The sequence below is a fragment of the Macaca mulatta genome, chromosome 11 (genome assembly GCF_049350105.2).
Source record: "Macaca mulatta isolate MMU2019108-1 chromosome 11, T2T-MMU8v2.0, whole genome shotgun sequence".
Classification (NCBI taxonomy): Eukaryota; Metazoa; Chordata; class Mammalia; order Primates; family Cercopithecidae; genus Macaca; species Macaca mulatta.
Genome location: NC_133416.1, coordinates 28,398,757 through 28,414,943, shown reverse-complemented (window position 1 = coordinate 28,414,943; position 16,187 = coordinate 28,398,757). Strand labels below are relative to the sequence as shown.

Genomic DNA, 16,187 nt, shown 5'->3' with positions numbered 1-16,187 from the left:
AGCTGGGATTGGCTGGCTACAATGGAGAAGTGACAGAGAAGCAGTCAGCTACCCACAACAATCCCTGGCCAACCAATCCGTGGACAGCTCTTTCAGCTCTGGTTTCCCTATCTCTGAAAGGAGAAGGTGAGATTCACTATCTCATCATTAGTGTCCGTTCCATCCCATTATCTAATGCTACAACTGCCGCAGTAAGACAAGGCTCTTCCGTGGAGAAGGATCCGCATGGCTACTGCTCTCATCTAAGCTGTCGTAAGTCACAAGAATTCGACAAAACTTTTAAACAAGGCTGGGTTTCTAATTCTTTGAATATAAGGAAAAACTGACATTGATGAAAAGGAGATTCCAAGAAGGTATTATTTTAAATGGGCCACACATTCTATTTATCAAAATGTGGTTACCTGTAAGCGTTTGGTGGCTTGTCCAAGAGATCTTTCCACAGCTTTAATGCCATTTTCCAACCTCAGACTCTGCTGGCCTTGAATGTCAATTTCCCCTTTGACCTTACCGATCTTTCCTTTAACCTCTTCCTCATTGACCTGTGCCTCCTGAACTTCCCGCTGCAATTTTTCTGCTTCAAGACCACTTTCCATAGTCCGGATCTGTGCCAAATAGTCCTTTAATTTGTTTTCGCATTCTGTTATTTTCTGTCTTATTTCTTGAAGTTGATCCTTCAGCTGTTTTTCATTTTCCTGTTCAATCTGTAATTCATTTTCCCAGAATTCTTCCTCCTCAATTTCTACATCGTTTCTTTTGATCTTTTGCTCTAGACGGACAATTTCCTCTTCAAGGTTGGAATTATACTTTTGCTCCCAAAATCGTATTTCTATTTCATTAGATTCCAGCTGTTTCTCAATGGATTGAAGCTTCTCTGTCTGCAGACGGATCAGCTTCTTCAACTCATCTGCTGTTGTTTTGCAGTTATTCAGCACCTTTTGCTTAAACTCAGTTTCTTTACCTTTTCCAAAAATGTCCATTAATCCTTTGGCACCTCCTGTAAATGTCAGTGATTTCCTTTTCGGTTCTCTCCTTTTGATTGATTTGTCGATCTGAGGCCTCAGTTTAGCTAAGGGGGGCAGACTCTGCCTGTATAAAGTTCTTTCAGGAATTCGAGCCACACTGTCTGAAGTGGGTCGCTCACTGAGCGACGGCCCGGTTCGTCGTAGAATGAGCTGCACATCACTAGCATACTGCCCCCATTTGTTTAAGGATATGATAGGATTTTCATGAGGTGCTAAGTGTCTTTCGGTATCTCTCCATTTCTCTATAAGGGTGTACCTTCCAGTTCGACCTATGTAAAAAAGGTAAGAATAAGTTGTCAAAATGGGATATGTAATAGTTTAAAAATAGAGTAAGAATGCCATTTGATGATTGCGTATTTTTGATTAGCATCAGAGGGTCAAGTTTTAGAGTCTAGTCCAGGTTGCCTTTAAAACCTTTACTTGAAGACACCAAACCCCTCACGACATGCAACAACATAAAATCAGAAGATGTGTATTGCACATACTCTTCAGGCTTGCTTAGAAATTCAACTTTATACTTTAAACCTGGGTGAGACCCTTACACTCTTGCCAAATACCTGACTGCCTAGAACTTCTCATTTGGGGCAAGACTGAACAAAGTTTATTTTCTAGCTGAAACAAAGGACAATAGAATCGCCATGTGAAGCATGAGGGGCTAGTCCAGGAACGAGGTGGAACTTCAAAACTCAAATACATTCCCACTGTGCAAATCTCTTGAATTTTTCTACCTCAGAACTTGGGAGGGCTGGAGGCCCTATTTCTCCTCCTCAAAGGAGACATGGGGACCAGTGGAGAATCTGTGACTCAGCCACAGGAGCTGCCCAGGTCTCCTCTCCATCTCCACCTGAGTGCTCTACCAACCCGTTGCTCACACAGCTGACATCTTCCTGGACACCCATGGCAAATAAAAAATCAGTTTGATGAAAAAACTCTTCAAACCAAATTCACATAAAAACAGGGGCCTGAAAAGAAGACTTGTTCAGTTTTGGTAATATGATAGTATCAAAGATTCTTCTAAAAAAAAAAAAAAAAAAAACTCAGAGCAAAATATTATTAAAAACCAACCAGCAGGCTGGGTGCAGTGGCTCACGCCTGTAATACCAGCATTTTGGGAGGCAAAGGTGGGCAGATTTCTTGAGCCCAGGAGTTCGAGACCAGCCTGGGCAACATGGTGAAACCCTATCTCTACAAATAAAATATGAAAAAATTAGCTGGGCATGGTGCTGTGCGTCTGTAGTCCTAGCTACCCGAGAGGGTGAAATGGGAGAATCGCCTGATCCTGGGAGGTCAAGGCTTCAGTGAGCTGTATTGTGTCACTGCCCTCCAGCCTGGGCGACAGAGTAAGACTCTGTCAACACAAAACAAAAACAGAATACAATCACATATAAATTGAAAAATATACTGAATCTAATAATTATGAAAGATGAAGTTTCAGAAGAGTATGAGTGTAATGCCATAAGCTTGAACATGCTTCTTATTTTCATTTAAGGTGAGTGGGTCAGATGGATTATTTAAATTTTGTGAAAAGCGTACATAGTTAATTACAAAGAAAAAAAAAAACCAACGCTGCCATCCAGCAATTATACTTGTATAAACAGCTATTGATTTACCTTCCTGGCTTTCTTTTTTAAATTTCATGAGCTTCTGAGCCAATAGTAGTATTTTTGCAATTACTGCATCAATAAATGGAAATCTAGATGTATAAATATCAACACCCATGTATGCAATTCATAAGTAGCACATTAAACAATGATTTCGCTATAAGCATATGGGTGTGTTCTCCTTTAGGGAGACCTGAATTTGGGGTGCAGCTGGAAGTTGGGGCTTTGAAGGCAAATAATCCTACGTGAGTTCCTTACTAGATAAGCAGCACAACTTCCCTTCTAAAATGCTTCGCAGATTCTGAGGGTTAGCACCTACCACACTGCCTGGCCCACAGCAGGCATTCAACACGTGGTACCTATTAAGACATTTTTCCTGTAACAAAAGGGTTGACCACAGAATTCCTTTAAATAGTGATGTGCCATCACAATAATCTCTTATTTATTTATTTATTTATTTATCCATTTATTTATTTTTTTTCTTTTCCCCTCCCTTGCCCAACAACCTGACTTTTAAAAAGCAACTCTTCCAACTATGTAAAGCTAGACACAGTAGATGGGACAAGGGTTCTGGAGTAGAAAGGTTTGGGTTCAAATGTGGTTCTGCTTCCTACTGTGCTTACATGATCTGAACAATTAAATTTCCTTTAGCCTCAGTCTCCTCATCTGTGGAATAAGAGTAGTATTTCCTTATCTGACAAGGTTGTTCTGAGAGTCACGTGAGAATGTAAAATATAAAAATGTTTGTGAAATTGAAAAGTGCTAGATAATATTATTTGTTTATCAAAATGCCCAGGCTAATAAAGGGGATGTAAAGGAAAACCTTAGCACAATAGATTAGCTTCTTGAAATAAAAAAATGTTTCCAATAATTTTCAGTTAAAAATTACTCTAATTGCTCCCAAAGAAAAACCACGTGACACATCTGCAATGTTAAAACTGTCCCATGTGTACAAACTGCTTCAAAGGTCACAACACTCTGCCTATCAACTACTTTTAGGAATCTTACTCTTCTCTGACCCTCTGTGTCCTCCTTCAGTAACAGGAGGGGTTAGATAAACCAGCAGAGTTCTTTCCAATTCTATCAGCCCAGTGAAGTATCTTTAAAAGGAAAACTGAATCATCACATTATATGAACTAAACAAAAAATTTTAAAGATCCTAATTTATTCATAATTAAAAATAAATCTAATCTTCCAGAGCTTACTGGTACTGCTACCCTCTGAGATTGTCTTAGTAGAAGATTATTTATAATTGCTTTTACTGCCAGTATTTGCTTTTGCTAAATAATGCACATTTAGTACTACTGGGCCAAAAATTCCATCCAGCAGTATAAAAAAGCTTTTTTTTTTTAAAAAAAAGGTAAATGAATAGATTTGATTTTATTATATAAATTGGGTTTTAAATATTTTATATAGGAATTAAATTCCATAATCACTGTTTTTAATACCCATAACTTGGCAGTGCTCTACAAACTCTATTTCCTTCATTTACACAGATTCTGATTCCTCCTGCAAAACTCCTTTTAGTGTATTTGACCACATGGATACATTTAGTTATACCTTGTGTACTATTTTGATGTAATCTTAAAATGAATAAAAAGGAATATCTATCTGTCTATCTATCTATGGCATTTGTAGTTTAAGCTGTATTTGCATTGTAGGACTGTGTGACACTGTCAAGTAATTTTGATCCAACATGGGGTAAAAAAATATTAATTATACTTTTAAATACTGAAGCGACTGAGACTAATCCCAAGAATCGTTAAATTTATATACTGAAGAAACTCACATACAGATTTTAATGCATTAATGAAATCTTACTGAATGACTGATTGACATAAATTAAAAGAAAACAGGATAACAGCTTACTTTCACTTAAGAAAGCAGAATACACAACTATGAAGTAACATAACATTGTTGAAAATACACACCAAAACTCAAACAAGGGTCACTCAGAAATTTATGCCCTGAATTCAACCATTTTTTAAGACTCTTAACAATTTTTATAATTTTAGGAAATTTCTCCTTAGAGTCATAAATCAAAATCATGATTTAAAAGTTACATCTTGCTATTTAGTTAACAAATATATATTGAACACCACATATTTGTCAGAAACAGTGCCAGGCTCCAGAGAAATAGATTCTACTAAACACCTTCATCACCAACCCTCTGGAGTTTTCATTTTAACTGACATTTGATGTCTTCTTCAGTATCAAATCCTCCACACCCCGAAGATGAATATTGGACATTATTCAAAAGAACATGACAAATAAATGACACTAATCTCTTATGAATTTAATGCTAACATATTTTCAGGTTTCTGGACATATGAGAAACAATGTCAGTAACACCTGACTTATTCTTTATCTATGGAGGATAAGCTATCCAACAGCACTGAATTTTTCTGAGAGTAGATACTTTGCTTCTTATCAACATTTTAATGAAAATTTTGTAAAATATATTACATAGTCCAGGATTCTTATGCAAACTCTAGTGAACACAATTAGCTTTTTCCATAATGACTTAGAATTCTTACAGTGAGTGTTGATCTCTCCCTGTAAGATCTCTGTAACAGAACTTATACTTTATTATCTTATAGCCTGTAAAAGGCTTTTGATGCTTTTATATATATCATCTTAGTTAGTTCTGTGAGTTAAGCAATATAGATATTATGATCCTCATCTTATCAGTGAAGAAAAAAAGCTTAAAGAATTTTAAGTAATTTTCTGATGACATTTACTTATTTTTTACTATACTATTTAAGTTCTGAGTGAAACTACTAAAATAACTCTTACCTCACAGTATTTCTTAGAATGACAGTGATACAATAAAAATTACCTGTGAATATACCTGTCAGCCAGTTGTGCATTCAAACCATAGTTACATCATCCACAGTATATTTTCCCAGTGTGTTGATAAGGATATCATGTAATCACAGAATTACTGTCTACTTAGAATTATATGATAAGCTCACTACTACTAAACATAATAAAAACAGTTACAGAGTACCTGTGATTTCTTGGGCATTGTGCTGGTTACATAAAAAAAATATAAACCAAAATAAATAGAAGACACGTGTCACTACAAACCAGAAGATTTTGGGAGCTGTTCGTTAACACAGCATAATCTAACCCATCTTAACTGATGCATGCTATGAATTAACATGTATTCACATTCATTAAAATAATATTCTATAGATGTGGAAAATACAGAAGCTAATTAAAATAAAAATTAGACTATTGTTATAAATATTAATATTGTAAATGAATATGTGGAAAATTAATTCACAATACAACAAATGAAAAATGAGACAATGAGACTCAAAACTACAAAAAGCATATGAAGAGTATAATTTCTTAAAAGCTTGTCCATGGGTACACAAAAAACATTGTTTATTGCTAGGAAGTAGAATCATGGGTGATTCTCTTACCGTCTTTGTGTTTTCTAAATTTCAAGATAATCTTCAATAAATAATATGACTTTATAAACATAGAAAACTAATAAATTTTAAAATATCTAAAATTGATATTTTACATGTGAAACTAAGAGTTAAATGTGACAACATAAAATACATATTCCTTTCCTTGTCTTCTCAAGGACACCAAATATCAAAGTACTGTGGATCAGAAATCCTTTCCCTCAATCTCCTTGATTTCTTTCTCTTCCTTCTTTCCTCTCTCATCTTTTGTTAGCCGGACTTTTATTTCTGTGTTAAGCTCTAAGCTGCCTGAGGGCAGAAATACATCCTTGTCATATTTTTGGTTTGAGATATGTAAAAGCAAATGCATTTTCGCCACTGTAACTTGAGACAGATGATCTGTCAAAGGCTTTCTGTTTCACTTAGATTTGACAAGCAGTTTAGACTCTGAAAAAAATATATTTCCGAGACATTTTACAGGGGAAACAAAGTAGAACATTTAAATTGGGAATGCTTCAGAAAGCTCAGGGTGTACAGTGACAAACTCTGAGTGCACTCTTGCAGGGCAGTTGAACCACTTCATGACAAGAAGAGGTTTCAACTAAGGTTTCACTTTTAGTTATTCTGTCATCATTTCAGCATGTGTCCCACATCCATCACCTAAATCTAATCTGTCAAGGTTGTCAGATTAGTGTAGAAAAGATTTCTTCCTATAGTAGTAGATAAATTCAACATCTTTCATCAAACTATGTTGTTTTTAGCTCTTTGCTAATACAATTTGATTGATTAGTAGCATGAAGAAAACGTTAGCTGTCATATATATATTTGCAGGTTGACATCTTGTGTGCATATTTTCATAGTAAGTCATTTTGATAGTTTCTATGGTTTCCTAAAAATAATTTTAACTATCCAGAAAAAAACCAGTAACTCCTAATCAAGAATACTGTGTGTGTGTGTGTGTGTGTGTGTGTGTGTGTGTGTGTGTGTGTAGTGCCCCTATGAGGCAAAGACATGCACTTAAACCTAAGAAACCAGTCTACAAGTTCCTTCGCTATAGATTCCTGACAGCCACCTGCGGTTCTGTTCATCAGTCCACGCTCTACTAATAATCCAGCTAGCCACTTACTGTGTTAGGCCTTGGATGTTCTGGGGTTGCTTTTCAGAGGGGCAATTTTCTCTAATTAACAAGCCCTCACCACAGAAACCAGAACCCACAGCTTTTGGCTATTTGCCAGTGGAGTCATCTCTAGATGAATTCTGAATTCAGTGAAGTATTTATGATACAGAAAGAGTTGTTTGGCCAAGTTTGGAGGAATATCATAAAACATTTGTATTCAAGTTGTCAACTTTTCAAAACAGCTCCTGGATTGAGTTATTGAGAAAGTAAAAGTGGGAGGGTAGATGAGTTAAAATGTCTTTTTGGCTTGTTCACAAGTATATACTCTGTAGTCCCAGGGGGCAAGCACATACATGGTACCTCTGGGCCTTTTTCCCTCGAAATTCTGTGTAAAAAGTGTGATTATGGACAGATGCAGCTTATGGCACTACTCAACTACTTTGACTTTTGCAAAAAACTACTCTTTCTTTTTTTAGTACTGTTCATGGCTTAATTCCCAAATATAACAAGGAAAGCCAGGTTTGACAATTAATAAACGTATTCTTCACTAAGAAAATAAGCTGTGTATTTTAATTCAAATAAATTAAGTGAAGCTCTTAATAGGGACAATTACTAAATAAGCTTGAAGAATATGAAAAAATTAAATGCCTTAATTTTCTCCTCCTTAATAATTAAACTTAAGTCTACATATATATGATTCCCAAATGCAAAAAGAGTTTCACTGGATGTGAAAGCCCAGAATTTTCAGCATTGCTGCAATATATTCGTGTGTGATAGTGTTTAAGGAAAAATCAAAAGATGTCACTATTAGAAGAAAGTCTCTGCCTTGTATAGGGCACTGTAAACCTCTGACAGTGCATCTGCCACATCACAGGTGGCACAATCTTCTCCACCAAATGCTAAAGTGCCTTGGCAACAGTATGACTCATTTCAATGCTGAGCTAACTGACATGCTTCCAACATAAACTGGCAAGACATAAAATCAACTTTTGATAAGGAGCTCAAAGACAAAGAGGCCCCGAGCACTTAGCATAGTGCTGGTCACACAGCTTCCTCTTAATACATGTTTGTTAAATGAAAGATTTAAGATGCAAATATAAACTTGGACCCATATTGCTGGTTTTACTGATGCAGGTGTTCACGCCCTCGTCATTTAAGGCAACTAAACATACATAAACTATGATGAAGATAAGCTTAAAATAAACAAGAAGAAAGGGTAAAACATGGTAGGAGAATAACACGAAGCCAAGAGCTATGCTTCATCTTCACTATATAATAGGATTTTATTTTATTTTTAATTTAATTTTATTGATTGATTGAGACCGAGTTTCGCTCTGTCACTCAAGCTGTAGTGCAGTGGCATGATCCCGGCTCACTGCAACCTCCGTCTCCTGGGTTCAAGAAATTCTCCTTTCTCAGTCTATAACTAGGATTACAGGTGTGTGCCACCACGCCTGGCTAATTTTTGTAGTTTTATTAAAGACGGGTTTGACCACGTTTGCCAGGCTGGTCTTGAACTCCTGACCTCAAGTGATCTGCCCGCCTCAGTCTCCCAAAGTGCTAGGATCACAGGCATGAGCCACCGTGCCTGGCCAATCATAAGATTTTAAAAGTATATATTATCTTTCCAGTGAAGAACGATGTTATTTCATTTGTTGTATTTTCTAAAAGTATGGAGAAATAAACAGTAAGTGGGATTTTTCCTAATGACGGATTCTGGGAACCAAGAATCTAAATTCTTAATCTGGGTCTAAATTTTGGCTCAAGGAAACATCTGTAGTTTCAGAAGTCATTGTTTGGGCTGAACAACAGGAGAGGAGAAGGCGGTGTACGTGCTAACTCAGGGTTAGTAAAATCTAGGGGTGTCAGAGAAGCATCATTATCACAGATTTACCTAAACACTGGAAAACTGTAATAAGTACAAGTGTGCCTGTGAGACTTATTATGGAACCAAATGAACAAAATCCATTAGAAATCTATATTTAAAACAAACACATACAACGAAAGGAAGCATAATGTACTTTTCTCAGATACTCACAGAGTTCACTTACCTATTGCTTGAGCTAAGGCTATGACAACCTCCTGGCAAGTTGTGACTTCAGTGACTCCACAAACAATCCTCTGAACTCCATCCACCCATACTTTAAGTTCCATGGTGCAGCAGCCAGTCACTCAAGGGCCCTGAGAGTGGTCATCAGGGTGTTAGGTCATGTCTCTAGCTGCAGGAACACGGAGTGAAGAAGGTTGAGTCTGTGGAGTCAGCTAAAAAAAGGGCAAAAAATCACTTGTAATAAAATGAATCAACATTTCTTCTAGTAAGCATGTAAGTATTACACAAAACCAATTTTAACATATCATAATCTTACTGAAGTACACAGGCTTATTTTACAGAAATGAATTAAGCAACACAAATGTAACTACAGTCACCTATCATGACACTGTTTCATGTTACAACTATTTTTTATAATAATTTTAATCATGAACTCTTGCTCCATTAGGTTAAAAATTCCTATTTAGTTGCCAAGCCCTATTCGCGTTGTTTTTCTGTCCTGTTTTTTCTTTCTGGATTATTTCATTAGGGTAATTTCTGAGGCAAAAATAAAGAAAAAAAGTTTGTCATTTTAGGAATTATCAATAAAATTGAACCAATTTGCAGTGCTTTGCCAATACTGAGTATTAATAAATTTAAGAACAGTTGTCAAGGTATCTTACTCAGTTCACATTCGTGATTAAAAAAAAAAAAAAGAAAGAAACTGCTACCTGCCTGCCTTCCTAATATTTTTTTCCCTTATTATGTCACTCTCTCTTCTCATGTATGATGTCTTGACAACTGTTTTTAATGTGTCCCTTGCCTCCCTCTCCTCACAGGGCAAAGAGTGTCTTCCCCGCTGAAATGCCAACACCAGGCACAGCATAAGGACAGGCGGGTAAAAAATCTTAGTTGAAGGAAACGAATTCCTTTGACGACCAACAATATATCCTCATGTATGAACTGTTTATCATTTTCTCACTTAACTGGGTTTGACAGTTTCCTTAAATTACAAGAGTTATTCAAAAATTATAAACACTAACCCTTTGTTCTACTTGCTGTTGTTTACCCAGTATTTGATTTTGCATTTGGCTGCGTTATATGCCAAGCAGAAATTTTTACTTTGTCATATAGTCAAACCAAATATTCTTTATTTCCTACATTGATAAGAATGTTACTCGCCTGCTAAAAATGATCACAATTCTTTTTCCTGTGGGTTTAAAAAAATCTCAACTCTTCCTATGTAAATTCTCTAATCAATCTACAATTTTTTCTTTGTCCATTGTTTTGTGGTCTTCCCACATCTTTGTTGTTTTTACAAAAGAACGTTAAAATTCAGGAGATGTAATAAACATTGATTTAATTAAGAGAATATTTGGATTTGTTTATAGGTTTACAGTGGCACTGGTATTACAGAATTAATGGCTTATTTAAAAGCTTATTTTAAAAACACTAAAAATTTTTCTTGTAAAACAGTAGTTACTACAAACAGTGGCTTAGTCCTTTGCACATTCTTTTAAAAGACCTAAGACAGTTCTAGGCCATCTGGTCACCTGGATAGATGAGTCAGAACACATGCAAGGGGAAGGAGAATAAACCTAATTACTTTCTCCAGAGAAGGTACACAAATCCTTTTTGTCATCCTAAAAACAAGGAAGGCCTGCCTGAACATTAATCTCTTAGCAAGTTGCTTTAGCTCTCGGCATACAACACAGCATAGGTTTCATTACCCCCATATGAAGAAAGAAGGGGCCACCTTGCCAATGACAAGCTGAATCCATAACTGTGTTCCTCAGTTATAAGGGCCTGCGAGATGTTAAAGTTACTGGGGATAAAAGGCTTCCAAAGTTAAAGAAATGTAAGAAAGCCAGTAAATAAAGTTAAACAAGTTCCTTTACAGCTAGACTTCTCTGGAGACTTTAATAGGCTGGTGTGAATTTAAATTTCAAAGGAGAGTTTTATATGCTGCCCAACCTAGAGAATGTTTAAGAAAACAGAAGTTCTGACTTGTTTCCTCTACTGCAAGGCATTCTATTTACTAAAAATAGAATATGTTTTATTCTTTCTTGGGATAAAATTAAGGTATCAAAAATGGCCAAAGATTAATATATTGCTTTATTAAATTTTTGTGAAAGCTGGATTAAAGTCTATGTAAAGTGCCTTATTATTCATTAAAAGATCTTAAACTTGGGAAATCAAGCAAGAAAGGGTACAGATCTCATTAAAGTCCCCCCGCCACCAAGAAACCCATCATTTAAAATGATCCTATGGGACTTCCCCCCCCCCCAAATTGTGGAAGAAAACATAAGCTCTATCCTTTTAACACATTTTTAAGTACATGATACAGTATTATTAACTACAGGCACCATATTGGACAGCAGATCTCTAGAACTTACTCATTTTGTGTAAATGAAACTTTAGACCCCTTCAACAAGCAACTGCCCATTTCGCCCTGTCCGCAGCCCCCAACAACTTCCATTCTAGTCTCCGTTTCTATAAATCTGACGTTAGGTATCTCACAGAAGTTTTACATTCCTTTTTAGACTTTAGCATACTGCCACATATTTTCCTATCTGAATTATTGTTGTTTCACTTTGAACTTTTAATCATATATTGAATCATTAATTCAACATAGTATTGGAAATGCAGGCCAAGGCAAGCAGGCAAGAGAAAAAAATAAAGTGTAGTCAAATGGGAAGAGAGGAAGTCAAATTGTCTTTCTTTGCAGACGACAAGATCCAACATCTGGAAAACACCGTCGTCTCAGCTCAAAAGCTTCTTAAGATGATAAGCAACTTCAGTCAAGTCTCAAGATACAAAATCGATTGGCAAAAATCAACAGCATTCCTACACACCAATAACAGGCCAGCAGAGAGCCAAATTATGAATGAGCTCCCATTCACAATTGTTACACAGAGAAGAAAATAACCAGGAATACAGCTAACAAGGGAAGTGAAGGACCTCTTCAAGGAGGACTACAAGCCACTGTTAAAGGAAATCAAAGATGATACAAACAAATGGAAAAACATTCCATGCTCATGAATAGGAAGAATCAATATCATGAAAATGGCCATTCTGCCCAAAATAATTTATAGATTCAATGCTATTCCCATTAAACTACCACATTCTTCACAGAACTAGAATAAACTATTTAAAAATTCATATGGAACCAAAAAAGAACCCAAATAGCCAAGACACTCCTCAGCAAAAAGAACAAAGTCGGAGTCATCACGCTACCCAACTTCAAACTATACTACAAGGCAACAGTAACCAAAACAGCATGGTACTTATAGCAAAACAGACCCACAGACCAATGGAACAGAATACAGAACTCAGAAATGAGACTGCACACCTACAACCAACTGATCTTCAACATACATGACAAAAACAAGCAATGGGGAAAGGATTCCCTATTTAATATATGGTGCTGGGTGAACTGGCTAGCCATATGCAGAAAATTGAAACTCGACCCCTTCCTTACACCTTATACAAAAATTGACTTAAGATGGATTAAAGACTTAAATGTAAACCCCAAAACTATAAAAGCCCTAGAAGAAAATCTAGGCAATATCACTGAGGACACAGACATGGGCAAAGATTTCATGAAAAATGCCAAAAACAGTTCCAACAAAAGCAAAAATTGACAAATGGGATCCAACTAAAGATCCTTTGCACAGCAAAAGAAACTATCATCAGAGTCAAAAGACAACCTATGGAATGGGAGAAAAATTTTGCTGGCCGGGCGCGGTGGCTCAAGCCTGTAATCCCAGCACTTTGGGAGGCTGAGACGGGCGGATCACGAGGTCAGGAGATCGAGACCATCCTGGCTGACACGGTGAAACCCCGTCTCTACTTTAAAAAAAATACAAAAAACTAGCCGGGCGAGGTGGCGGGCGCCTGTGGTCCCAGCTACTCCGGAGGCTGAGGCAGGAGAATGGCGTGAACCCGGGAGGCGGAGCTTGCAGTGAGCTGAGATCCGGCCACTGCACTCCAGCCTGGGCGGCAGAGCGAGACTCCGTCTCAAAAAAAAAAAAAAAAAGAAAAGAAAAATTTTGCAATCTATCCATCTGACAAAGGTCTAATATCCCGAGTCTACAAGGAATTTAAACAAATTTACAAGAACAAAAAATAACCCCATTAAAAAGTGGGCAAAGGACATGAACAGACACTTCTCAAAAGAAAACATAGATGTAGCCAACAAACATATGAAAAAAGCTCAGCATCACTGATCATTAGAGAAATGCAAATCAAAACCACAATGAGATATTTAAAAGTCCAGAAATAACAGAGGCTGGCAAGGTTGTGGAGAAAAAGGAACATTTTTACATTGTTGATGAGAGTGTAAATTAGTTCAACCATTGTGGAAGACAGTGTGGCAATTCCTCAAAGATCTAGATGTGGAAATACCATTTGACCCAGCAATCCCGTTACTGGGTATATACCCAAAAGAATATAAATCACTCTATTATAAAGATACATGCACATGTATGCTCACTGCAGCACTATTCACAATAGCAAAGACATGGAATCAACCCAAATGTCTATCAATGATAGACTGGATAAAGAAAATGTAGCACATGTACAACATGGAATACTATGTAGCCATAAAAAGGAATAAGATCATGTCCTTTGCAGGGACATGGATGGAGCTAGAAGCCTATTATCCTGAGCCAACTAATACAGGAACAGAAAAACAAATACTGCATGTTCTCACTTATAAGTGGGAGCTGAATGATGAGAACACATGGATACATGGAGCGGGGACAACATACACTGGGGCTTGTTGTGGGGTGGGGAGGGAGAGTATCAGAAAGAATCGCTAGTGGTTGCTGGGCTTAATACTTAGGTGATGGGTTGACCTGGGTAGTAAACCACCATGGCACACATTTACCTAGGTAACAAACCTGTACATCCTGCTCATATATCCCAGAACTTAAAAATTGAAAAAAAAAAAAGAAAAAAAGAAAAAAGAAAAATAGAAAAGCAAGTTTAAACCATGAAAAAAATCATGGCATTATTCATGAAGTCATCCGAAGAGCCCATCTCTCCACCTTCCCAGCAGAAGCCCCCAGTAACCCCCTCTAGGAGCTGTAACCCTGATCTTTCCTTCATATCAACTCCAACAGTTCTATGTCCAGCCCCAGAACTAGACTACAGAGGAAAATGGAAGTCCTACAATGTAGGTGCGTGTGGTGGATCGGTCATCGTTCAGACTAAAGACCTAGGAAGCAAAAGGACATTCCAATTGGAATTTGGAATATATTTTTCCATGGAAACAGTGATGCAGGTAGAAGGAAGGTTCTACTGCAAAGGTTTCAATATAGTTCAGTTATCGTTTTCATTATGAGGTTTCTAGATGCAAGTCACTATTATTTTAATAATTTTTACAATGAAGCACTACTAGGCTTATTCACTAACGTGCTACCAGGGAGTATTCTTTAGCTAAGGACCATTTATTGTCATAATATCCTCCTGGAACTGAGCATTTGCATCTGTGGAAACATATTATCTCAAGATCAATGCTTTCTTAAAGGAATTACAGCCATTCTTCATTATTTGCAGATTCCGTATTTGTGAAATCTGCCCAGTTGCTAAAATTTTGTTTGCAATCCCCAAATCACTATCTGTGGTGCTTTCAGGGTTATTTGTGGATATGCATAGAGTGTGAAAGTTTTGAGCTGCCTGACACACACATTCCCAGCTGAGACTGAACAAGGTGACGTTGTCTTTGTGTTTCAGCTCTTGTACTGTCAACATGTGTCCTTTCTCAGTCTATTTGGTGCCATGTTTTTTGTGAGTTTTGTTGGTGGGATTTCACCATTTGAAATGGCCCCCAAGCATAGTGCTGAAGTGGTGTCCAGGGTTTCTCAGGCAAGAAGGCTGCGATGTGCCTCATGGGGAAAAAATACGTATTATGTAAGCTTTGTTTAGGCACGAGTTACAGTGCTGTTGGGTGTGGGTTCAACATTAATGAATCAATAAGCACTCAGTTGAGTTTCTTATTCAAAGCCCATCTCCAGATAGTTTATTGACAATTATATGTTTCTCAACCATATGCAAGGTTAAAACTCTCTGACTGAAACAGAGACTTCTCTCATACCCAGAGGTGTTCATCAACAGTGCATAAAACAGTATTGGAAATCTTTTGGAGGTACAATATTTTGTAGAATAACTAAAGAATAGCATTTATTTCTGAATTAACAATTTGAGTAAATTTTGGCCTGTCAATATTTATATTTATTGCATAATAAATATAAATATAAATGTTTATATTTAATGTTTATTAAATAAATTAAAACGGAAAAACACACATAAAGCAAAGTTATGTATTGATGGGTTACCAAAAATGTTGTGACCAGAAACTCCCTGAAAACTAACAGGAATATTCATTATTAAATTGAACAAGCTCATGTTCTTTCTTCTACTATTCATTACCCTCAGGTGCCAGCATTCACACATGCCCAGTGATTTAACACTCTCAAACATTACACACTTGAGTATTCGACAATTGTGGAAATAAATGGCACAAGTGCTTATTACATGCGAGGCACTGTGCACCATGTTTCCTTTATTCCTCACCACATAATTCATCAAGTTAGATAGGATTAGTCTCATTTCAACATGAGAAACGTGAGTCTCAGAGAGCTTCAATAACTTTTTCCAGTGTCAAAAAAATCTAGTAATTTGGGACACATATTTGAAATTTGGCTGAACACAGAAACTAAAGAATAAATAAGGCTAGGATTCCCCAAAAGGATTCACTATACCCAATAAATGTTTTTTAGAAATGTCCTAAACCACCCTAAGAAATCTTATCTTTAATCACCTGGAAACTGGTTTTTGTCAATAAAAAACAATCAGACAATATATACAAACTTGTCATTTCAAAAGAAAGAAAAGAGGTGCTAAATCATGCTTAAAAAAAAAAAACTGCAAAGAATGAATTAAGTCAAAGAATCAATTAATCCAAAGAATCTATGAAAAACACACGCCAGCAAA

General features: G+C 36.6%; 1 protein-coding gene across 2 annotated transcripts in view; it reads right to left on the bottom strand.

The window, feature by feature from the left end:
• The window catches only part of RASSF8 (Ras association domain family member 8), a 115,216-nt gene that overhangs the window by 7,111 nt on the left and 91,918 nt on the right, over nt 1–16,187 (bottom strand). The window contains 2 exon segments of one of the 2 annotated variants that reach the window (NM_001266170.1): nt 402–1,291; nt 9,211–9,421. In NM_001266170.1, coding sequence (NP_001253099.1) covers nt 402–1,291; nt 9,211–9,313 — 993 coding nt within the window. In that variant the 5' untranslated portion in view covers nt 9,314–9,421. 2 annotated transcript variants of the gene reach the window in all.